This window comes from Gadus chalcogrammus, chromosome 7 (genome assembly GCF_026213295.1).
Source record: "Gadus chalcogrammus isolate NIFS_2021 chromosome 7, NIFS_Gcha_1.0, whole genome shotgun sequence".
NCBI lineage: Eukaryota > Metazoa > Chordata > Actinopteri > Gadiformes > Gadidae > Gadus > Gadus chalcogrammus.
The window spans coordinates 1,306,770-1,331,173 of NC_079418.1; the positions used below are offsets into that span (position 1 = coordinate 1,306,770).

The 24,404-nt window shown below is 43.8% G+C and overlaps 1 protein-coding gene across 5 annotated transcripts; it reads left to right on the plus strand.

Moving 5' to 3' along the window:
• Positions 1-2,557: 2,557 nt before the first annotated feature.
• LOC130385357 (NACHT, LRR and PYD domains-containing protein 12-like) lies at positions 2,558-24,108 on the plus strand. 5 transcript variants are annotated; one of them, XM_056593843.1, is made up of 14 exons: positions 2,558-2,721; positions 3,547-3,663; positions 3,771-3,872; positions 4,133-4,252; positions 5,346-5,415; positions 5,599-5,824; positions 7,500-9,285; positions 11,010-11,183; positions 16,524-16,697; positions 18,770-18,943; positions 21,973-22,146; positions 22,362-22,535; positions 22,713-22,759; positions 23,531-24,108. In XM_056593843.1, exons 2-14 carry the CDS (start codon positions 3,581-3,583, stop codon positions 24,088-24,090), a joined length of 3,864 nt encoding a protein of 1,287 aa, XP_056449818.1. In that variant the 5' UTR covers positions 2,558-2,721; positions 3,547-3,580; the 3' UTR covers positions 24,091-24,108. The 5 variants fall into 5 exon arrangements, with proteins under 5 accessions (XP_056449818.1, XP_056449814.1, XP_056449815.1 ...); XM_056593839.1 differs by lacking the exons at positions 11,010-11,183; positions 16,524-16,697; XM_056593840.1 differs by lacking the exons at positions 11,010-11,183; positions 16,524-16,697 and having other exon boundaries at positions 4,136-4,252.
• Positions 24,109-24,404: the final 296 nt, after the last annotated feature.

The following is a 24,404-nucleotide window of genomic DNA, read 5'->3' on the forward strand; positions in this document are numbered from 1 at the left end:
ATGAGTTGATCAATCAGCAGTGGAGGGATGGTCTCTGGGTAGGTCTGCGCTCTCTCTCTCTCTCTCTCTCTCTCTCGCTCTCTCTCTCACTCTCTCTCCCCCCTCTCTCTCTCTCTCTCTCCGTCTCTGTCTCTGTGTTTACGTGTGTGTGTGTGTGTGTGTGTGTGTGTGTGTGTGTGTGTGTGTGTGTGTGTGTGTGTGTGTGTGTGTGTGTGTGTGTGTGTGTGTGCGTGCGTGCGTGCGTGCGTGCGTGCGTGCGTGTGTGTGTGAATCATGTAGAGTTCTAGGAAAGCAGAACCACTGCGCTAGCTTGTGGGGGAGAACAGGAAGTCTCGTTCAGGAATTCAAAGTTAAGCGTTAAACCCAAACCACAGTCACTTGGAGGCACTTCTCTCTTTATGGAGACAAAGAACAACACTTTGTAAACCAGTCTGATAAAAAACATTATAAAGGGAGTCCAAAGAATATAAAAAAGAATGTGATTACTTGAAAAAACGAATGTTTTCTCAGAATGGCCTCTGATATCACCTCCTGGTTCTGAATTATGTTTGGGTGGTGTCTCCTAGTGGCTGTATGTTTGGGTGGTGTCCCCTAGTGACTGTATGTTTGGGTGGTGTCTCCTGGTGACTGTATGTTTGGGTGGTGTCTCCTAGTGACTGTATGTTTGGGTGGTGTCTCCTAGTGACTGTATGTTTGGGTGGTGTCTCCTAGTTTATATTTGGGTGGTGTCCCCTAGTGACTGTATGTTTGGGTGGTGTCTCCTAGTTTATATTTGGGTGGTGTCCCCTAGTGACTGTATGTTTGGGTGGTGTCTCCTAGTGACCGTATGTTTGGGTGGTGTCCCCTAGTGGCTGTATGTTTGGGTGGTGTCTCCTAGTGACTGTATGTTTGGGTGGTGTCTCCTGGTGACTGTATGTTTGGGTGGTGTCCCCTAGTGGCTGTATGTTTGGGTGGTGTCTCCTAGTTTATATTTGGGTGGTGTCTGAATTATTATGTTTTCTGTTGTACTTAGTTGTATAATAATTGTGGCAAATAGTTGCAACCTCATGTCCTCTTTAAGGACGTCCAGTAGCTTATCCTCTGTCCCTCTTTCTCTGTCTGGACCTGGGCCCTCGCTGTCAGTACTCCTCCTCCTGCTCCTCCTCCTCTTCCTCTTCCTCCTCCTCCTCCGCCTCCTCCTCCTCCTCCTCCGCCTCTTCCTCCTCCTCCTCCTCCTCCTCCTCCTCTTCCTCATCTTCCTCCTCCTCCTCTTCCTCGTCCTCCTCTTCCTCTTCCTCGTCCTCCTCTTCCTCTTCCTCTTCCTGATCCACCACTGCTGTACTTGGCCCTGGTGTGTCCTCAGGGAAGGAGGCAATTAGGACAGGGGGGTTGGTGGAATGCCTCTGTCCCAATCCCTCATCCATGAGGACCAACCAGGGCCAAGTGGCAGCACTGGGTTTAACAGCTGACTGACATAAAGTTATAACAGCTTATTGTTAGTGTGGTGGTTTAGAGCAGGATAACAGCTGAATGATATAAAGTTATAACAGCTTATTCTTAGTGTGGTGGTTTAGAGCAGGATAACAGCTGAATGATATAAAGTTATAACAGCTTATTGTTAGTGTGGTGGTTTAGAGCAGGATAACAGCTGACTGATATAAAGTTATAACAGCTTATTGTTAGTGTGGTGGTTTAGAGCAGGATAACAGCTGACTGATATAAAGTTATAACAGCTTATTGTTAGTGTGGTGGTTTAGAGCAGGATAACAGCTGACTGATATAAAGTTATAACAGCTTTTTGTTAGTGTGGTGGTTTAGAGCAGGATAACAGCTGACTGATATGAAGTTATAACAGCTTATTGTTAGTGTGATGGATAAGAGCAGGATAACAGCTGACTGATCTAAAGTTATAACAGCTTATTGTTAGTGTGATGAGCTCCATGTAACAACATGCAATAAGCATATCGAATGACATCACTAATTCAATTAAATTCAAATCACTTTACTCGTCCCTGAGGAGTAATTTAAAGGGGAGGCACATAACAGTAGCTAAATAAGAGACACAATCAACAAACACGAGCAACCCACACACACAAACACTACACAATCAAGCAACACACGCATCGTAACAACAACATTCAACACCTGAGTAAAAAGTGCTTCATGAAGTGCTTCCATTCTAAAGTACATTGCAGCAGGTTGATGAGTCAGTGACCAGCATTAAGGAGCTGGACAGCCCTGGGGGTGAAGGTTGCCTTCCTCCTCTGTGTCCGACAACCTGGAGTCTGCGTCCTGAGGGGCGCCACTCGTACTCAGGGAACAGGACATGTTGGTCTGTGGTGACATGCAGTAACATACTGATAGTCTACACAGGCTATTGTTACATGGTATTATTATATTATATATAGGCCTATTTATTACACATATTCTTTAAGGCAGACTTTCCAGTTGGCTCAGTGATCCTAGTGTGTGTGTGTGTGTGTGTGTGTGTGTGTGTGTGTGTGTATGTGTTACGATATCTTCGTTTTCCCCTAAAACAAGTGACACGCGCTGAGAGGGGCGGCTCCTGGAACTTCCCCCTCTGAAGGGTTGGTCGCATCGAGCAGCCCTTCTTCCTCCACTTTAAAACCTTTCCCCTGATTTACTTGTTTTATAAACACTTTAACCTTAGTTTCCTCTTGCATTAATACTTTTACAACTTTTTTTATCGTATGGACGCATTTTAATCCTGGAGTAGATAAGGTAAGAAAAGATAAGAGACAGCTTACTACCGTTTATATTGTCCTTAGGTAACTGGTATATAATAATGATCAACCAGTTTACTACCGTTTATATCTGTTTTATAGAGAAAACATCTTAATGTTTAACTGCTTTACTGTCCTGTTGTAAATTGAACATTGAGGGTGATATTTTGGATATTTTTGACGGAGGGATGATTTGAGGTAGCAGTCATTATACCTGACAGGTTAAAAACGTACTTTGACGTGAAAAAAACGTTTATTGGGATAAAAAAACGTACTCTCAGCTTGAACACGTGCTCTCTCATCAAAGCCAGATATAAAGGATGGCTGCTTCCTGAATTGATGGTCCAACAAATGTGTACAGTGGCCTAAACACAGGGGGTGGGTCAACACACCCACTGGTTCATCTTACCCCACTCTCCCCTATATGGGCCTATATATATTATATATACAGTATATAAATATATATATATATATATATATATATGGCAGACTTTACAGTTGGCTCAGTTTAATCCTTGTCTGTTTGTGTGTTTGTGTGTGTGTGTGTGTGTGTGTGCGTGTGTGTGTTTGTGCGTGTGTGTGTGTGTGTGTGTGTGTGTGTGTGTATGTGTGTGTGTGTGTGTGTGTGTGTGTGTTTGTGTAAGTGAGTCAAGTCGGTTCAGTTCTGTAACTTCCTCGTGTTAAAGTTGATTTCCTCATCTCAATGACCTGTTGCAGCAAGCAGCCCTTCTTTCTGCTCCTTTAAAACCGTTCACCTTACCAACTTGTTTAACACTTTAACCTCCTTTTCTTCCCTTACATTTATACTTTCATAACTTTATAGCGTATGGGACGGAACGTATTTTCCCCAGTCTACTATGGATGAGGAGAGAGAGGAGGGGGGTCCTACCTCTAAGACCACTCAGTCTGGGGAACATGGCCGCCGGAGCAAAGCTAAGAGGTAAGAAGAGGATCTCTCTGTCTGTGACTGTTGTCCAACTCAGAGCTCAGCAGTGATGCATCATAAATCCATCATTAGTCTGAGTAACAGCTGTGTGTGGGTTGAAGGCCAGAGCAGCAGGAGAGAGCAGAATCCCCTGGACCCAGCCGTGTCTCCATGAAGAGCATACGTAACCTGTTCAGAAAAAAGGAGCAAATTCATGAACAAGGGTAAGAATTTATCAGATATAAAAGAAATACAGTGTCTATCCTACATCCATAAACCCTTGTTTCTCTTGAAGAGTCCAGCGGGAGAGAGCAGACTCTCCTGGACCCAGCTGTGTCTCCATGAAGAGTGACCACTCTATGGAACAACCGGTTAAATTTAAAGAACAAAATCAGTCTATTGAGAAGAGGGGAGGATTCATCAGGGATTACAAAAATGACAGTATTTATCAAACGTCTATAAATCCTGGTTCTTGTTTTTCTAGAAGACTCCAGCAGCAGAGAGCAGACTCCCCTGGACCCAGCTGTGTCTCCACGAAGAGTGACTGGTCTATGGAACAACGTCATAACTTTAAAGATGGAAATCACCAAGCTTCTGAGGAAAGGTGAGGATTCAACCACTACATCAGGGCTGTTCAACTGGTGGCCCGCGGATCATCTTTATTCGCCCCTGGACCATTAATCAGTGGGCCAACGTCTGCCTCTGCTGGCACAAAGCGTTTCGACAGCTAAAAAGAGGTTGTTCACGTTGGGAAGGCGAAAGTTAGACATGAACCTCGACATTTAAACGAGGAGTGTGAAAGACATCAGTTCAGTAGCGCAGGACCAAAGCCTGTGTGTTGATCTGCAACATGGCTATGGTAGTAACAGAAGAACACACTCTGAAGGCCATTTTACACTGCCAAGGTGTTCCGGTCAAGGCTTGGCACGCCAAGCAATTTTACAATCTTGCCTGTGTGAAACCGAGGGGATTTAATAATATTGGTTATATTGGAGGGGCTACGCACGGAGTCTTGGCCACTTTAGACTAATTTGGATACTCCTGAATGTTTCTATTTTTTTTTTAATGAAGACACCCGCATGCAAGAGTCAAGGCTACAAACGCGATTTACTGTTCACATGTGCAAAAATACCAACATATTCTTTATTTTGTAGGGTCCGTTAGGGGAAATTGGGGTGCTAGCTCAAGCAGGCATTTGACCTCGGGCAGTGTAATCATGCGAACCATGCCAGGAAAAAGGCATGCATAAGACGGGCATATTTGGCAGTGTAAAACCGTCTTGAGACGCACCACATCACGCATCGGCCCAGCTCCAGTGGAACACATCGATGTGTCAGACGCTCAGCAGCAAAAAGAAAAAGCGTGAAAATCAGTTTGGTTTTCAGTTCATTGCACCTGCCAAACAGATTACACTGAGTGGAGCGGTCGATCGGTCCAAGATGGCGGCCCTACGGCTCGTCAGCGCCAGTAGGAAGTAGCGGTCTATGTGGCGTCTATTCTTTACTATGTCTATGGGTACCACAGCCTCCCTCCGTGTCACATGGCCTGTTAGTCCCGATAAAAAACCCTTCACAGAGCGCCTACTGTAGAGACCGATGATGAGCTGGAGAGCAGTTTGTCCTTACAGTACCAATGTCCCATCACGTGTGCGTGTGTTCGTGCGTGTGTGCGTGCGTATGTGTGTGTGTTCTCCACAGACAACACCAGGGGTGGTCAAAGGTTACCAGTGCTCAGTCTGTACACCAGCATCAAACAGAGCTGATCAAGGTGTGTAAATGTCCACCAAAATATTTAAATTTAGCTTTCCATGAACATTAGAAAGCATCTCTTGGTGCTCATAGTCTCCAGGCTTCCCTCTTTAGACCAGCGGGACGTGATTCCAGGACAGATGCTTCTGATGTCCTTAGTGAGTTTAGAGTAAAGTTCTCCTTGATGTTTGTTCTGTTCCAGAGGGCTGAGGAGAACGCACACGCTTTCCTAGACAAGGAGCTGAAGAAGCTCTGGAGGGATCTCTTCCCAGATTGCCCACAATGCTCAGAGAGTCAGAGGGAGGAGGAGGAGGTGGATGGTAAGAACGAGGAGCAGAGGAGGCGCGCCATAGAGGGAGTGGTGGACATCACAAAGCTCTGCCTGATGGAGATGAACCAGAAGGGAATGGCTGACAAACTGTTGAGCGGTAAGAGACTCTTATCTTGAAAACAGAGAAGAAATACACATTTTGATGAGCAGTAGGAGATTTATTTTTTTCTGTTAAGACTAAATGACATAATTTGAGACTTATACATTTCAAACTTCAATGTGGAGACAATCTTTCGTCCTTGGGGTAAAATTGTTTGATCCAGATATGTAGGGTTATATTGGGGGTAACAGGTTAAATGGTTTGATCCAGAGATGTCGGGTTAGAGAGGGGGTTTCAGGTTCAATGGTTTGATCCAGATAAGTAGGGTTATTATGGGGTTTCAGGTTAGATGGTTTGATCCAGATGTGTAGAGTTATAGTGGGGGTATCAGGTTAAATGGTTGGATCCAGAGATGTAGGGTTACAGTGGAGGTATCAGGGTAAATGGTTTGAACCAGATATGTAGGGTTATTGTGGGGGTATCAGGTTAAAGAATGTTAAACATCATCATTACCAGCACCAAATTGTCCGACCAGATCACCCCAGTTCTCGTCCAAATACACTGGCTCCCTGTCCTACACCGGATTGACCTTATAGCCCTTCTGCTCACCGACAAAGCCCTCCACAATGTTGCCCCCATTCTCTCCCCGACCTCGGTCAGGCCCTGTCGCTCCCTTCGTAATCCTCAGCTGGTCTTCACCATCCCGACCTCCCGCCTCAGCAACGTGGTTGCTAGGGCTCTCAGCACCATGGTTGCTAGGGCTCTCGGCACTGTGGGTGCTAGGGCTCTCAGCAACATAGGTGCTAGGGCTCTGAGCTACACTGCTCCCAGGCTTTGGAGACACCCTGACAACATTCAAACTCTCCTCAAAACACGTGTTCCCACTGGCCTGCTCGCTGTAATGACCTCCTACCGTGGGTTCCCCTCGTATCCCTGTTGTGGTGCTGTTCTTACCCCCTCCTACCTGGGTCTCCTCAGTGCTGTTCTTACCCCCTCCTCCCTGGGTCTCCTCACTGTTCTTACCCCCTCCTACCTGGGTCTCCTCACTGCTGTTCTTACCCCCTCCTATCTGGGTCCCCTCACTGTTCTTACCCTCTCCTACGTGGGTCTCCTCACTGCTGTTCTTACCCCCTCCTACCTGGGTCTCCTCACTGTTCTTACCCCCTCCTACCTGGGTCTCCTCACTGTTCTTACCCCCTCCTACCTGGGTCTCCTCACTGCTGTTCTTACTCCCTCCTATCTGGGTATTATGTCTTGTTTTGACTATGCTGTTGGCGATGCAGCTCTTGCTGTTTTTGACTCCAGATTGTTATATGAATTGGAAGGCGACCTTGGGTGTAGAAAGGCGCCTTGTAATAAAATGTTATTCAATGTAATTATAATTATAATTATTGTTAATATTATTAATATTAAACATAAACTGAAGATCAACAGCAGAATAACTCAGTGGGAGTGATGGAACACTATCTTCTTATATCAGCATGTCATTTTACACCAATTCAATATCATTATTACTATCATTAGACCAATCTTATTGCAGTGGAAAAAATTAAATAGTCCTGAACATTTTTAATCTGTAACATGCAGTCTTTGTCACGAACAACTTCTCCGGCCAACAGTTATGAAGCCACTAAATATCATGGAGTTGATATTCAACGGGAAATATTGACATTTTTTCCACTGATGCCACCATCAGCCACTAACTGATGTCTTCTGTTGTTTTCCCATTTAGGATCTGCTGCTGTCGAGTGCCAACATAAAATCAAGTCCCATTTGAAGAAGAAGTTCTGGTGTGTGTTTCAGGGAATCGCTAAAGCAGGACATTCAACACCTCTGAATGAGTTCTACACAGAGATTTTCATCACAGAGAGAGGCAGTGGAGAGGTCAACAAGGAACATGAGGTCAGACTGATTGAAACAACTTCCAGGAAACCAGTCAAGGAGGAAACACCAATCAAATGTGGAGACATCTTTAAACCCTTACCTGGAAAAGATAAACCAATCAGGACTATTATGACAACAGGAGTGGCCGGAATTGGTAAAACCATCTTAACACACAAGTTCACTCTGGACTGGGCTGAAGAAAAAGCCAACCACGACATACACTTCACGTTTCTCTTCACTTTCAGAGAGCTGAATTTACTAAAAGGGAAAGAGTTTAGCTTGGTGGAACTTCTTCATCACTTCTTTATTGAGACCAAAGAAGCAGGAATCTGCAGATACGACCGGTTCCAAGTTGTCTTTATCTTGGATGGACTGGATGAGTGTCGACTTCCTCTGGACTTCCAGTACAGTCCGATCTGGACTGATGTCACAAAGTCCACCTCGGTGGACGTTCTACTGACAAACCTCATCAGGGGCGACCTGCTTCCCTCCGCTCGCATCTGGATAACCACACGCCCTGCGGCAGCCAATCAGATCCCTGCTGATTGTGTTGACATGGTGACAGAGGTGAGGGGATTCACCGACCCACAGAAGGAGGAGTACTTCAGAAAAAGATTCAGAGACAAGAAGCTGGCCAGCACAATCATCTCCCACGTCAAGAAATCCCCAAGCCTCCACATCATGTGTCACATTCCAGTCTTCTGTTGGATCACTGCTACAGTTCTGGAGGACTTCTTCAAAACATCCCAGATAGGAGAAGAGACGCCCAAGACTGTAACTCAGATGTACAGCCACTTCCTGAGGGTTCAGTCCATACAGGGGGACAGGAAGTATCGTTCGATAGCTGAAACAGATCCACACTGGAGTTCACAGAGCAGGGAGATCATTGTTTCTCTGGGAAAACTGGCTTTTAACCAGCTGGAGAGTGGCAACCTGATCTTCTATGAGGTAGACCTGGTAGAGTGTAAAAAATATATCAATGAAGCCTCAGTGTACTCAGGAATGATCACCCAGATCTTTAAAGAGGAGTGTGGGCTTTACCAGGACAAGGTGTTCTGCTTTGTCCATCTGAGTCTCCAGGAGTTTCTAGCTGCCCTTTATGTCTTTCGGTCCTTCATCCACACTGGTGTCAATCTGCTCTCAGAAGAACAACCAACCTCCGGTGAAGATAGACTCCTCCTCTTCTACCAGAGTGCTGTGGACAAGGCCTTACAGAGTGAGAACGGACACCTGGACTTGTTCCTCCGCTTCCTCCTGGGCCTCTCTCTAGAGACAAATCAGAATGTCCTACGAGGTCTGCTGGGACAGAGAAGAAGTAGCTCACACACCAACAAGGAAACCGTGTCATACATCAAGAAGAAGATTGGTGGAGATCTCTCTCCAGAGAGAAGCATCAATCTGTTCCACTGTCTGAATGAGCTGAACGACCGTTCACTGGTGGAGGAGATCCAACAGTCCCTGACATCAGGAAGTCTCTTCAAAACACATGTCTCTCCTGCTCAGTGGTCAGCTCTGGTCTTCATCTTGCTGTCATCAGAAAAGGAGCTGGACGTGTTTGACCTGAAGAAATACTCTGCTTCAGAGGAGGGTCTTCTGAGGCTGCTGCCAGTGGTCAAAGCCTCCAAAACGTCTCTGTAGGTTCATCAATATGTATCAAAATACACACAACACAATATACCTAGTAATATACCTATAGTAGAATATAAAAGTTACATAGAAAACATCTTTTGAGGTTATCTTATAACATTTATCTCAATATACACAACATTATATTGTGTTAACAGGTTGAAAAGTCAAACTCGAAAGATCTTTCTATGTAATAAGGAAATATTGAAAGAAAGAATTAATAATGTTTAATAATAGTTAAATACAGCTCTATTTAAATATGTAGCTATATGTATTAATAAGTAATTATTGATACGGATAGATTTATAAATATACGTTTATTATTGATAAAAGGTAACCCACTATTTTATAACATTTTAACATTGTTCCGTAGTTTGCTTATAATTCAGTTCAATGTGGTTATCTGTCTTGTTACTCCATTCCCCATTGAAGTTCCACAGACATCTTGTGTTTGATTTTCGTTTTGAGGTGAATTTTCATGGTAAGACAGAGGGGGGGGGGGGAGGACCAGACAGGGGAGAGAGGGGAAGTACAGAAGGGCGAGAGGGACAGAGAGGGGAGAGGGGTGGAGGGTTGAGAGGGACAGAGGGGGGAGAAGGACAGAGAGGGACAGAGAGGGGAGAGGGACAGAGAGGGGACAAGGACAGAGGGGGGAGAGGGACAGAGAGGGGAGAGGGACAGAGAGGGGACAAGGACAGAGGGGGGAGAGGGACAGAGAGGGGAGAGGGACAGAGAGGGGAGAGGGACAGAGGGGGGAGAGGGACAGAGAGGGGAGAGGGACAGAGAGGGGACAAGGACAGAGGGGGGAGAGGGACAGAGAGGGGAGAGGGACAGAGAGGGGACAAGGACAGAGGGGGGAGAGGGACAGAGATGGGAAAGGGACAGAGGGGAGGAGGGTGGAGAAGGACAGAGGGGGGAGAGGGGGAAGAGAGACAGAAGGGGGAGAGGGACAGAGGAGGGAGACGGACAGAGGGGGGGAGGGGGGGAAGGGGGAGAGGGACAAAGGAGGGAGAGGGACGGAGGGGGGGAAGGGGGAGAGGGGCAGAGGGGTGGGGGGGGTGAGAGACAGAGGGGGGGAGGGACGAGAGGGGCGGAGGGGGGAGAGGGACGGAGGGGGGAGAGGGACAAAGGGACAGAGGGGGGAGAGGGGCAGAGGGAGGGGGAGGAAGGGAGGGAGTACACACAACGAAAATATACATAATAGTAGAATATAAAAGTTATGATAACATCAAAAACATCTTTTGAGGTTAACTTATAACATGTATCTCAATATACACAACGTCATATTGTGTAAACAAGATGAAACCTCAAACTCAAAAGCTCCATTTATCATGAATTAATAAATAAATAAAGGCCAGAAATACAGCTGTATTTAAAAATGTTGCTATAATTAAGCAATAGATCACGACAGGCTGTGGTATGTGCTCATTATACCACTGTTAAGGGGCGTTGTCCGGCCCTGACGCGCAGCGGAGGGCCGGCGACCCCCTTCATAGGCTATTTATTTTTCACCAAAAAAATTGAACGTTCCCAGAGGCCCCCTAGGTTGTGCTAACGCCCCCAAGGGGGCGGTAGCGCCCTCGTTGCGAAACCATGGACTAGTATATATTAGTTAAATTCATAAAACATCTCTAATTAAAGATTTCAACGCAAGTCCTTGATTATGTTCAAAGTAAAAGATCTACGTTACTTGAATCATAGTTCTTAAGGTGTTCTGTTATTGTGTGTGCAGGCTGAATGACTGTAATCTGTCAGAGAGATGCTGTGAAGCTCTGGCATCAGTTCTCAGCTCCAAGTCCTCTAGTCTGAGAGAGCTGGACCTGAGTACCAATGATCTACAGGATTCAGGAGTGAAGCTGCTCTCTGCTGGACTGGGGAGTCCACACTGTACACTGGAAACGCTCAGGTCAGTTTTACCCAATGGTTACACCACAAGTTCTACATCAGAGGACATTGAACAGATTCACCTCCAGAAAGTTAACAGGTCTAAATAAATAAGTAAATAATGTCGTCTCAGGGCTCAAGATACAATTCATATTGGCTACTATCTTTTTAATTTGGTGGTACCCTAACAAATGTGCACCCCTTTATTAGACGTAAAAATGTCCTTGGTCAGAGGGGCGGAGGGGGGAGAGGGACAGAGGGGGGAGAGGGGCGGAGGGAGGGGGAGGGGCGGAGGGAGTACACACAACGAAAATATACATAATCGTGGTGGTGGCCCCCAAGTCACTGCTCAGGAAGGTTGGTGATCTACTCCTGGAAGTGGATGGCTGCTCCATCACCCCATCACCCGTAGTCCGCAACCTGGGTGTCATCCTGGACCCCCCCCTATCATTCCAGTCCCACATTAAGAACGTCATAAGATACCACCTGAAGATCATCGCACGACTCAGACCCTCACTCTCAGACTCAGTTACTCAAACCCTGATCCACTGCTTCAGTTCTACCCGCCTGGACTACTGCAACGGCATACTCACCGGTCTCCCCTCTAAAACCCTGGACAGACTGCAACATGTGCAGAACTCAGCTGCCAGGGTCTTAACTGGCATTAGGCCCTGGCAGCACATCACCCCCACCCTGATGCAGCTCCACTGGTTACCAGTCAAGTTCCACATTAAATCATAATTCTATTACTCACATACAAGTCCCTCCATGCTCTGGCCCCCCATTACCTCTCTGACCTCCTCCACCCCTACACCCCCCTGCAGTCCCTCAGGTCCTCTGACAAGGACCAGCTGGAAATTCCCCGCACGAGACTCAAGACCTTTGGGGAAAGGGCCTTTTGCGTGTCCGCCCCCACTGTGTGAAACCAGTTACCCCCCAACATCCGCTGTGCCCCTTCCGTGGAGACTTTCAAAAAGTACACAAAAACACACCTTTTCTCTGAGGCCTATGGCCTCTAACTCACGACCCCACCCAGCGCCTTGCTCATTTTGCACTCTCACTCACTCACCTACAGACACACCCTACCTCCCACTCTTGTGAAGCGACCTTGAGTATCCTGAAATGCGCTACTTACAATCAATTTTATTATTATTATTATTATAATAGTAGAATATAAAAGTTATGATAACATAGAAAACATCTTTTTAGGTTAACCCTCATAAGGTGTTCGGGTCTGTGGGACCCGTTTTCAGTTTTTAGCTTTATAAAAGTGATACAAATAATTATTTTTTTGAACTAAGATTCATTGGCTTTGGCTCATTTTCTGTGAGGAACCTAAATCAGAAAACATTTTCAAGGACCCCCCCCTGTATACACAGGGTGTTCGGGTCCAGTGGACCCGGAGCTAGTTTAAGTGTGGAAATCATAGGTTCTGTGCACCCTCATTTTCCCTTTCTCCTCTGTGTGTGTGTGTGTGTGTGTGTGTGTGTGTGTGTGTGTGTGTGTGTGTGTGTGTGTGTGTGTGTGTGTGTGTGTGTGTGTGTGTGTGTGTGTGTGTGTGTGTGTGTGTGTGTGTGTGTGTGTGTGTGGAGAGTAAAGCAGGTGAATGGGCCCTTGGTGTGAGCACCCACAGTGTGCACCCACTGTTCCCGCACAAGGTTGCAACATTGGAGCACCCAACACTATCTACACCCATATTCCCACACATTTCACCCTCTGTCTTGCGGGAACCAAGCTTGGGGATCTGACACTATAAAAAATCTCTGTCAGCGTGGTTCAATACCACAACTGATCAAGATGGCAAAGCTATTCTCTGTTCAGACTGCCTTACAGTTGATATTTGAAGAGACAGAGGGTTTTGATGGTGATGCTGAGGAAACAGTTTCAGAAAGTGAGGATAACATTTCTGAAAATTCAGAGTCTGACACTGAGTTTGAAGAGGAGGATCAGCATCAGCCAGCTCCGAAACGTAAAAGACAAATACACTATATACATAATACATAATAATATAAAACACAATATACATGCAACCAGTGCAAAAAATACATATGCAATACACACACAGTGAGACTCTGCCCCTCATGTGTGGTATAGACTGATATACGTATAATGGCTGTGTTCAAAGGCTTTAATGTGTTGTTCAGACAGATGTTATTGAGTATGTTTCAATTTCTAATGATGTTGATAATTTCCCAGTTATGCCTGTTTTATGATGCATTTCCTTATTTCATTACATGCTAATACGAAAATAAACAAAAACGAGTGGCACCTCTATTCATAAATGTGATTTAACAAAGGTAAAGGGAACAAATTTAACATATGTGTTGTTTATATTACTTGCAATTGGGTTGAAGTAACCATTTGGTGAGTATTTAAAAAATAAAGTTAGATTATGTTGATTTAAAAGGCCTAAAATGCAATGGGTCCACCAGACCCAGCAGCACCTCCTGTGTAACAAAAAAACGAACACCCTATGAGGGTTAACTTATAACATGTATCTCAATATACATAACGTTATATTGTGTAACCCGGGTGAAAAGTCAAACTCAAAAGCTATATTCATTTGAGATAATAAATAAAGCAAAGAATGAATAATAATTGTGTATTAAGAATTAAATACAGCTGTATTTAAATATTTTGCTATAAGAAAAAAATGGAATTATTGATAAGGTTACATGCATAAAAATACATTGATTATTAATAAAAGGTTACTCACTTATTTTTAAAAACATTTTAACCTTGTTCAGTAGTTTGGTTATGTGGACGCTCTGGGTTTAACCGATAGGATGCGTTGATAAAGTTACTTGAGGGTCATCTGGGGGAAGGGTGAGAGCTCAAGAGCGAGCGGGAACAAGGAGAGAGAGGGAAGAGGCAAAGGAGGAGAGTACTTTATTCTCTGTAGAGATCGCCAAGCTAAATGATAGTCAAACATTTACTTATTAGCTGTAACCAGTAGCGGCGCCAAAGAATTATGATTGCGGGAGCTACGGGGGGCTAGATTGTTTATAGCAGGGGCTAAAACATTTTAACGCAACAAATAATACCACACGCTACAGTATGATATGAATCATTAAATCACACTGCAAGCAGCAACGGTCAACATCACTTACGCAAATGAAAAATATGATTTCATAGTTCAGTTTTCTTACACATAAGTCAGTCTGATGTCTTCATATAACAATATATATACGTGTATTTATATATATATTAGAGCTGTCAGTTAAACGCGTTATTAACGGCGTTAACACAAACCAATTTTAACGGCGTTCATTTTTTTATCGCGCGATTAACGCAATTATTATATTTAAAAAATAAAAAAAAAATAAAAATCTTTTTTCTTTGGCTCAAAACAAAGAAGCAGTAGCCTGAATGCTATGTTCAAATGACATTTGTTCAAAGCAGTCGTTTAATTGCACTATAGGCTCTTTTTTTGTATCGTCCTGTTTTGATCAGTATATGCCAATGTTGTTATCAATAAAAAATAATTTGCACAAGGCAAGCCGATGCACTTCACCATGTTGATAAGAGAATTAAAATGAGAAGAATTATGGGACAAAAATATCAAGGGATATTAAAAAATAATTTGTGATTAAATGCGATTAATCGTGAGTTAACTATGACATTAATGCGATTAATCACGATTAAATATTTTAATCGCTTGACAGCTCTAATATATATATATATATATATTAGTGGTGGGCATAGATTACTTTTTTTAATCTAGATTAATTTTGGAATTAATCTAGATTAATCTAGATTAAAATGACAAACGGCAAAAAATCTTTTCGTTTACCTTGACAACTGTCAATTATACTTGGCAACGGTGAATTATCAAACATAATTCACCGCCGGAAGTTGTGAAGTGCCCATGCAAGTGAACGGAGCATAAACAAAAAAAATTGACAGCTGAACGTTGGGAAGGCCCATGCAAGTGAATGAAGCAGTCTACAGCATTGAGAAGAGCCGTGTAATAATCCATAATAATGTAAGGTTTAGAAGTTAAATATTTGAAAGTTGTAGAATAAATTAATATAATTTATATTGGAGATAATTTGCTAGAAATGTACTTACAATGTTTCGTCAGTTAATCATTTACATATTTATGTTACACAATTATTACTTACATATTTATATATTTAACACAGTCAGGATATTCTGTTGAATCTGCCTCTCTGATTCTCTCATGTTTACCTCAGACAAAATTCTAGCTTCTGATTGGTTCGTTCAGTCACGTGATGGGTCCGAACAAGGAAGTGTTTGAAAATTGATTAACGGTGATATTTTTTTTATCGCGGATAAAAGTTTTGCGTTAACGCAGCCTTTAACGCCGATAACGGCCCACCACTAATATATATATATATATATATATATATATATATATATATATATGTATATATATATATATATATATATACACACATATATATATATACAATTATACATATGTATGATTATATTATTGTGACGATCACGACCTTGGTCGCCAAGTGCCGCAACGGATCCTGGGAGGGTCGGCGGCCCCAAGGTAGTCGTGGTTGTGGGCGATAGGATGTGTGTTTCAGGTGTGTGTGTCGTTTGTTTACATAACGTCTCTCTCAGGGTCGTGCGAAGTCTGCGCCACGAGATTTGCAAACTCTCTGGACTTGGGCTCCCGTCTGGTTGTTCCCGTGCTGTTTGCCACATTATTAATAAAAGATTTTGACCATGAATATTTGTCATAACAAAATGACCGGTGGTTTTGGGAGGGGGGGCTTGGAGGGGGCTCAGCGTTTATTCAGGGGGAGCTTCATCCCCCACTAGCCCCCCCCCCCCCCCATTGCGCAGCCGCTGGTTGTAACCCTAATATACATAACATCTCTGTAGATGTACTATAACATAATAATAATAATAATAATGAGAAGAAGAAGAAGAATAAATTAAATTTCATAGCTCCTAATATGGTACTCTAAGATGCTTTACATATTGCCCTATCAAAACTAAGTAACAGACATATAATAAAACAGACTAGGATTAAAAGAAAAACAGAGGTTAAACATGAAGAATAAGGTGGGAGTTAGGTGGGGAAGGCTAGTGTAAAAAAGTATGTTTTGAGTGCAGATTTGAAAGAAGAGAGGGTTGGAGAGACTTTGATGTGGGACCTACATGTAATAAAATTCAATACACACACTACAAAGAACACTTCAATACTATACATTTTACAGCCAATGTTGAATAAACATATGGATCTAATTTATTGACTAGTATATAGTAGTTAAATTAACAAACAAAAGATTTCAACATAAGTCCTTCATTATGTTAAAAGTAAAAGATTTAAGTTACTTTAATCACAGTTCCTAACATGTTATCTTTATTGTGTGTAAAGGTTGAATGGCTGTCGTCTATCAGAGAGATGCTGTGAAGCTCTGGCCTCAGTTCTCAGCTCCAACTCCTCTAGTCTGAGAGAGCTGGACCTGAGTACCAATCATCTGCAGGATTCAGGAGTGAAGCTGCTCTCTGCTGGACTGGGGAGTCCACACTGTACACTGGAAACTCTCAGGTCAGTTTTACTATATGGTCAAACAGTTACAGCGCAAGTCCAACATCAGATGACGTTGAACAGATTTACCTCCAGAAAGTTAACAGATTGAAATAAATAAGTAAATTATATCGTCTCAGGGCTCAAGACACATTACCAGCTAAAATCGTTTTAATCTGGTGGCGCCTTATTCGTAAAGATGTCCTTGGTCACCTACCAGCCTTTTGTGTCCATTCATGTGAACAGATCCACTCACTTTAAATAAGTTGAAGTTAATGTTTTCAATACATGGGGGCAGTGATTATTTTGAGCCGGAACATGTTCCGGCACCTCCTGTGTCACTATGAAGAATGAATTAAATTCAGTTCAATGTTGTTATGTCTTGTAAGTCTTTATTCCCCATTGAAGTTCCACAAAAATCTTGTATTTTCAAGACAGAGGGGGGGAGGGGGGGAGGGGGGGAGGGGAGAGGGTGGCAGAGGGACGGAGGGGGGGGAGAGGGACGGAGGGGACGGAGAGGGGGGGAGGGGAGGGGAGAGGGGGGGAGGGAGAGAGCAACGACACAACGAAAATATCATAATATATATAATATGAATATATATTCTTAGAACTTGGGCTCCGGTCTGGTTGTTCCAGTGCTGCTCGCCACATTATTATTAAAAACATATCTTGAACATAAATATTTGTAATAACCAAAGACTGGAGGCAGTGCGACAGAGGTTTTGGCAAAGGCAGTTGACCTGTTTTATTCTCTGTAGCCGCAGGTAAATATGCCTGTCAGTAGGCAAAAAGAGGCATAACCGAAATAAACAAAAAATTATTTCTCATGATTACTAATTATACTTTCGGAGATTGTCAATAAGCATAACTCAAAAATAACCGTCTTCCACTCTGGCATTTCCATTCAGCCATTGGCTTGTCCAAGAGCTAGGTGCTGCCACCAGCTCACCTCAGACCCTACTACCTCACAGACCTGTTTTATGCCCTGAAGATAACCCTCATGGCCTGACCCACTACACTTGTAATTCAATTAACAATACAACTACACATTCTTGATTTAAATATAACCACACCTAATTAACACTTTACTCAAAACATGTTGGTCTAAAAGCATCCCTATACGTAACTTCTCTGACACCTTAAATATTCGGGTCCTCTCATCCCACAAACTTGATCCCTGCCCGTCTGACGTCACACCCACAACGCACAAATGTTCTTCCGGACTTCACCTCGGGTCTTCCCCCATCCTCTGGAACCCGGAAGCCAGCGCAACCGCAACGTGAGTATTTTTAATGTCTTGTCCTTGTTCGTGAGATGTTTGTATTGTGTCCCATGACCGGCTTTCTCGTAACATTGTATTTAATGTTTGTGTGTTGCAGGTGGCGTCATGAAAGCGTTGGAACATTGTGTTTGTGTGTGCGTTGGAAAGCTATGTTTGTGTGTGCCAATAAAAGGGTTATTGTGAATCGTGGTGTCAGTCCTATGTATATCAACTGCATGTGGTAACGGCGTAACTATATATGTATCATATATGTATATATATATTCTTATAACTTGGGCACCCGTCTGGTCCTTCCCGTGCTGCTTGCCATATTATTATTAAAAACATATCTTGACCATAAATATTTGTCCTATCCAAATTGACCGGGGGTTTTGGGAGGGGGGGCTTGGAGGAGGCTCAGTCTCCCGCTTGCCCCCTCCCCTTGCGGCGCCGCTGGTTGTAGCCCTAATAAACAAAACATCTTTGTAGATGTTCTCTAACATGTATTACAATACACAAAACATATGATGCTACGATAAAAAGTCAAAATAATGTACAAAACGAGTATCAAAAACTCCAGTATTGAATAAACATAGGGATCTAATTTACTGACAAGTATATTATTTTTGTCTGGGATGTTTTAGACATTGGTTGTGAGGCTTGGTTTGCTAACCGCCGGATAATACTACAATGAAAAGTAATATTAATATAAAAACTAATTTGAAATCAGCTTTTCAATAATATTCATTAAACATTCAATATTGAATAGACATAAGGATCTCATGTATTGACTTGTTCATGTATAAACATGTTCTGTTTATTGTGTGTGCAGCCTCAATGGCTGTCATCTGTCAGAGGGATGCTGTGAAGCTCTAGCCTCAGTTCTCAGCTCCAACTCCTCTAGTCTGAGAGAGCTGGACCTGAGTACCAATGATCTGCAGGATTCAGGAGTGAAGCTGCTCTCTGCTGGACTGGGGAGTCCACACTGTACACTGGAAACTCTCAGGTCAGTTTTACTCAATGGTTACACCACAAGTTCTACATCAGAGGACATTGAACAGATTTACCTCCAGCAAGTTAACAGGTCTAAATAAATAAGTAAATAATGTCGTCTCAGGGCTCAAGACACATTTTCTACTGGCTACTATCTTATTAATTTGGTGGCACTCTAGCAACTGTGCACCACTTTATTAGACGTAAAATGTCCTGGGTCACCTAACATCCATCTGTGTCCATTCATGTGAACAGATTCACTCACTTTAAATGAGTTTAAGTTAATGTTTTAATTGCGTAGGGGGCAGTGCTTAATTTGAGCCGGAACACGGCAAAACATGTTCCGGCACCACCTTTGTCAATATGAACAATAAATCACCTAAATGAAAAAAATCAATTACTGTTTGTGTAGTGATCAACGTTGTTATCTGTCTACTTAGTCTTTATTTGTTTTGAGGTAAATTTGCTCCACCTTTTTTTCAAAGGTGGAGGTTTGCTCCACCTCCACCAAAAACCGATGCTCAGACGGGCTGTTTTGGAATTTTCCCTGTATGTTGTCATAAGGGAAGATGCCACCTCCCCTTTCTCTGCCTTGCCAGCCCAGAGAATTTGGCCCGCCAATGAGCCAATGAGCTCCGACCGTGCAAGCACCACGTGTGTGTGTGTGTGTGTGTGTGTGTGTGTGTGTGTGTGTGTGTGTGTGTGTGTGTGTGTGTGTGTGTGTGTGTGTGTGTGTGTGTGTGTGTGTGTGTGTGTGTGATTAGAGGACACTGTACCGCAAGTGTTGTACACTTCTTTGTTATTTGGATAACCATTCTGCTGTTGGTGTTATGGCGCATAACACGTCGGACTCTGATCTCTGGTATTTCCACAACGACACTCGTAGTGGGGGTCATCTCAGCCAAGGTAGTGAAGGAATGGGGGAAAGTTTGGCTTTGACTCCTTGAAGTACATGAACCGCGACATGGAGGAGAAAGGGACTTTTGCCCGTGATTGTCTTCCGCTTGAGCCCCGCTTAGCGCTGCCAAGGTACCACCGCCTCGGCGCTGCCCGCTGCAGGAGGCGCTGCTGCCTAACTGCTGCCCGCTGCCGCTGCCTCGGCAGGGAGGCTCCTCCATGTCGCGGTTCAGTCTAATTCAGTTTGATGTGGACGTGGAAGAACCAGAGACGTCGGAGAACCCGACTCAGTCGTTTGAGATTCATAATATCGTCTGGAGGCGCACACAGCCTTTGGCTGTTGGCTGCTGCAGTGTGCACAAAGCGAATGAAATGTATCAAATTTCTGTGTGGCGCGTGCCGTGCCGTGTGCAGGCACGCCAGAATTCAAAAAGTTAAAAGATGGCGGTTAGAGCAAAGTGCAGCGAGGTATTGAAATACTTTACAGAAATAGGAGATCATAAGGTGAAATGTAAAATATGCCAAGCGAAATCGAGCTACCAGAGTACTACAAATACTATGCGGCAACATATGCTCCTGAAACACAACGGTGAGTTCGGGAAAGCAGACCTGCACCAAGTGTGTCGGCTATTATATATAATATTTAGTTCAGCTTTAAATTATTTGCAATGGTTAGGCTACTTATTTCGTTTTTTTTTAAAAACCGTAACAGGCCTTTGTTCGACGTGATTTAAATTATGAGACGCATATTTATTTTTGTAAGGAAAATGTGTTTTGAACGTTTGCAAAAATAATTAATTAATAATGAATGAATACTCTGATAACTCTGACTGTTTTGATGGAGAATAAGCATTACATGTTTGGTTGGTAATATTGCCGTTCATCATTAGGCCTATTCCTGCAGCAGATGCGTTGCATTCTAAAAATAGTGTCATGGTCTGTCTTGTTTTGGTGTGTTTCCCTCCTGCGTTGATTACTGCTCCCTCCCCTAATGTGTCTCAGCTGTTCCTCGTTGCGTTTGTTACGTAAGCCCTTGTCTTTCCTTTGTTCCTCGTGCTGTCATTGTGGTTAGTTCGTCCTGCATGTTCTCTGTTGTCACCTGTGTTCCCTTGCTCCTTGCCTTAGCCTTTGGCAGAAATAAAGTGCTGTTCTCCCCAAACCGTCTGCATCTGGGTCCTACCTGCCTGCCTGCACCCACAACCTTAACAAATAGATTGGTTTTAAACAAGTACTCGATTGATCCTCGAGGAATTAATTTGATCACTCAAGTTTGGAATTTACGACTCAAGCCCATCCCTAATATCTATGCATAATATTGTATTATTTAGATACAGAGCTCCAGGACTACGCCGGAGCACCCGGGGTGTTCTAGAATATTTACAGAACACGGCTAAAGGCTGTGTGCGCCTCGCCGTTGCGATACATTCACTGTAAACAGAGCGCATGGTACCGTGGCTGCAAGCTGCTCAGGGCCACACCCCCACCCTCCTCCTCGACCAGCCTCTCTCCTCCTCATTTGCATTAAAGCCACCGAAACAGCGCGTTTGGGGAAAGCTCAATGTGCGACTGGCTCGTAGTTGCTGTAATTCTGCACCACAGCTGAATTCCGGGAAAGTCTTCAAATACTTTGTTAGGGCCCACTAATATCTATATTAAAGCATCCATAAAGTAGCATGCCATGGGAACTTTAAGTGGGTTACGTTTCCCAATAAAGCGATCACACCGGCGCCGCAATACAGCCGCACTTTAACTCATCACTGAACTAAACCTTGGCAGTTTGCGCCCATCGCAGCGCCATAACCACTCTTCTTATCAAACACAAGACCTCATCTCATTCTATTTGTGTTGCCAGTAAAAGGTGTATGTTGGATTCAGTTTTTTAATGATGGTATAAGGTGTATGTTTTAATACATTCCTATTCTACTCATAATCATGTAGTAAGACAGTAAGGCGGACTTAAGAGGTGTTTAATAAAGTTAAATAACAGCTTCTTCTTAGAACTTGGTCTTTTTTGGGAAATTTTGAAGATATTTTGAAGATCTACTGTATAGAAATATAGTTCAACTAATAAAACATGTCTAATAACAAGTTTCAAATGCAACATTAATCACAGTTTCTAAAGTGTTCTATTTATTGTGTGTAAAGGCTGAATAGCTGTCACCTGTCAGAGAGATGCTGTGAAGCTCTAGCCTCAGTTCTCAGCTCCAACTCCTCCAGTCTGAGAGAGCTGGACCTGAGTACCAATGATCTGCAGGATTCAGGAGTGAAGCTGTTCTCTGCTGGACTGGGGAGTCCACACTGTACACTGGAAACTCTCAGGTCAGTTTTACTCAATGGTCAAAAAGTTCCACCACAATTTCCACACTAAAGGACTTTGAAAAGATTTACCTCCAGAAAAGTAATAGTTCTCGTGTGTGTGTGTGTGTGTGTGTGTGTGTGTGTGTGTGTGTGTGTGTGTGTGTGTGTGTGTGTGTGTGTGTGTGTGTGTGTGTGTGTGTGTGTGTGTGTGTGTGTGTGTGTGTGTGTGTGTGTAGCTTGTCTGGCTGCCTGGTCACACAGGAAGGCTGTGCTTCTCTGGCCCCAGCTCTGAGCTCCAACCCCTCCCATCTGAGAGAGCTGGACTTGAGCTACAATCACCCAGGAGACTCTGGAGCTGCGCTGCTCTCTGCTGGACTGGAGGATCCACGCTGGAGACTGGACACTCTCAGGTATGGAGAGGACAGCTCACCGCTCAGGGACAAAGTCTCCTTCAAGGATTCAAGCTGCTGCTGGTTGAAGTGGTTTGAAGAGGCAGCTGTCACTCATGTTGTGTAGAACGTTATGAGACAGCAGATGATGAAGGTGAATGTTTCAACATGCTGCTCTCAATTTGTTTCCCCCCCCAGTGTGGAGCACGGTGGAGCGTGGAGGCTGAAACCAGCACTAAAGAAGTGTAAGTGTCTGTTTGATTCATCACAAAACACACTCACTATTGAGATGGAAAATCTGTCCACATAGAATGACTTGTGTATACACATGTATAGCCATGTTTCCCTGTGTTGATGAATGTCTAGTATGTTTGTGGAGGTGTGTGTGCGTATGTGTGCATGTCTATGTATAGTATGTATGAACCAGTTCTATGGTACCAACAGTTAGTTTCCAGCCTGTATGTGAACACAGATGGATTACAATGGATGTGTATTGGAACCTTTCAAAGTCTAATGTCTTGGAAAGTATGTAAACAGATAGCTTAGATATTACAGAAGATTAATCAGCCTACCATGCTGAACGTTTTGATGCATCATATGTGTATGTAGTGTAAATATTGCGGGAGTCGATTCAGTTTATATATATTTTTTAAGTTTTGACTATGACATCCACTCACACACACATGGGATTTACATTGAGGTTTAACTTAAATGTTCTTGTAAACAATATGCACTACTATTTCTAAAGCTATAGCACACTGGTCCACTATAGTAGCTATCATCTGATATGATGGTCCATTATGGTTGCTATAATCTGATATGATTTAGTCTTTCTGTGCTAATATTTGTAAAGTAGATGAACGTGAAACAGGAAGAAGAAGAATAGAAGAACAGCACAAGTGATGATGATGATGATGATGATGATGATGATGATGATGATGATGATGATGATGATGATGATGATGATGATGATGATGAATGGTTCAGCAGTTCATCATGTCTTGTTCTCCCGTCAGATGCCTGTGAACTCACACTGGACCCAAACACAGCCAACAGACGACTCTCTCTGTCTGAGGACAAAAGAAAGCTGACGCGGGTTGGAGAGGACCAGTCGTATCCTGAACACCCAGAGAGATTTGACCTCTGGCCCCAGGTGTTGTGTAGAGAGGCTCTGACTGGCCGCTGTTACTGGGAGGTAGAGAGGGAAGGACCTGTTTGGATAGGAGTGACATACAGAGGAATCCCAAGGAGAGGACAGGGTGGTGACAGCGGGCTTGGAGAGAACAACAAGTCCTGGAGTCTTGATTGTGATGATGATGGTTACTATGCCCGGTACAACAATAGAGAGACAGACATACTTCTCCCCCCCGCTGGCTTTACCAGAGTAGGAGTGTATCTGGACCAGCCTGCTGGCACTCTCACCTTCTACAGAGTGTCCCCAGGTGGAGGAGGGTCCTCAGACATACTGACACACATCCACTCCTTCCAGTCCACCTTCACCCAGGAGGACCTCCTCCCTGGGTTTAGGTTATGTGCATTGTTGGATGGGGCCTCAGTGTCTCTGTGTAAGTTATAGTCTCACTCTCTCTCTCTCTCTCTCTCTCTCTCTCTCTCTCTCTCTCTCTCTCACTCTCACTCTCTCTCTCTCTCTCTCTCTCTCTCTCTCTCTCTCTCTCTCTCTCTCTCACTCTCATTTTCACTCACTCACTCACTCACTCACTCACTCACTCACTCACTCACTCACTCACTCACTCACTCACTCACTCACTCACTCACTCACTCACTCACTCTGTCTCTGTCTCTGTCTCTGTCTCTCTCTCTCTCTCTCTCTCTCCCCGAGTCTGAGGACACACGTGAACACAAACACGCATATATGAACACACACAAACA

Excerpts from the sequence above, each read along its gene's own strand:
- LOC130385357 (XM_056593843.1), top strand. The coding sequence starts at position 3,581 with ATGGATGAGGAGAGAGAGGAGGGGGGTCCTACCTCTAAGACCACTCAG. Across the intron at positions 3,664-3,770 it reads CGCCGGAGCAAAGCTAAGAG|GCCAGAGCAGCAGGAGAGAG; the intron begins GTAAGAAGAGGA and ends TGTGGGTTGAAG. Across the intron at positions 16,698-18,769 it reads TGTACACTGGAAACTCTCAG|CCTCAATGGCTGTCATCTGT; the intron begins GTCAGTTTTACT and ends TTGTGTGTGCAG.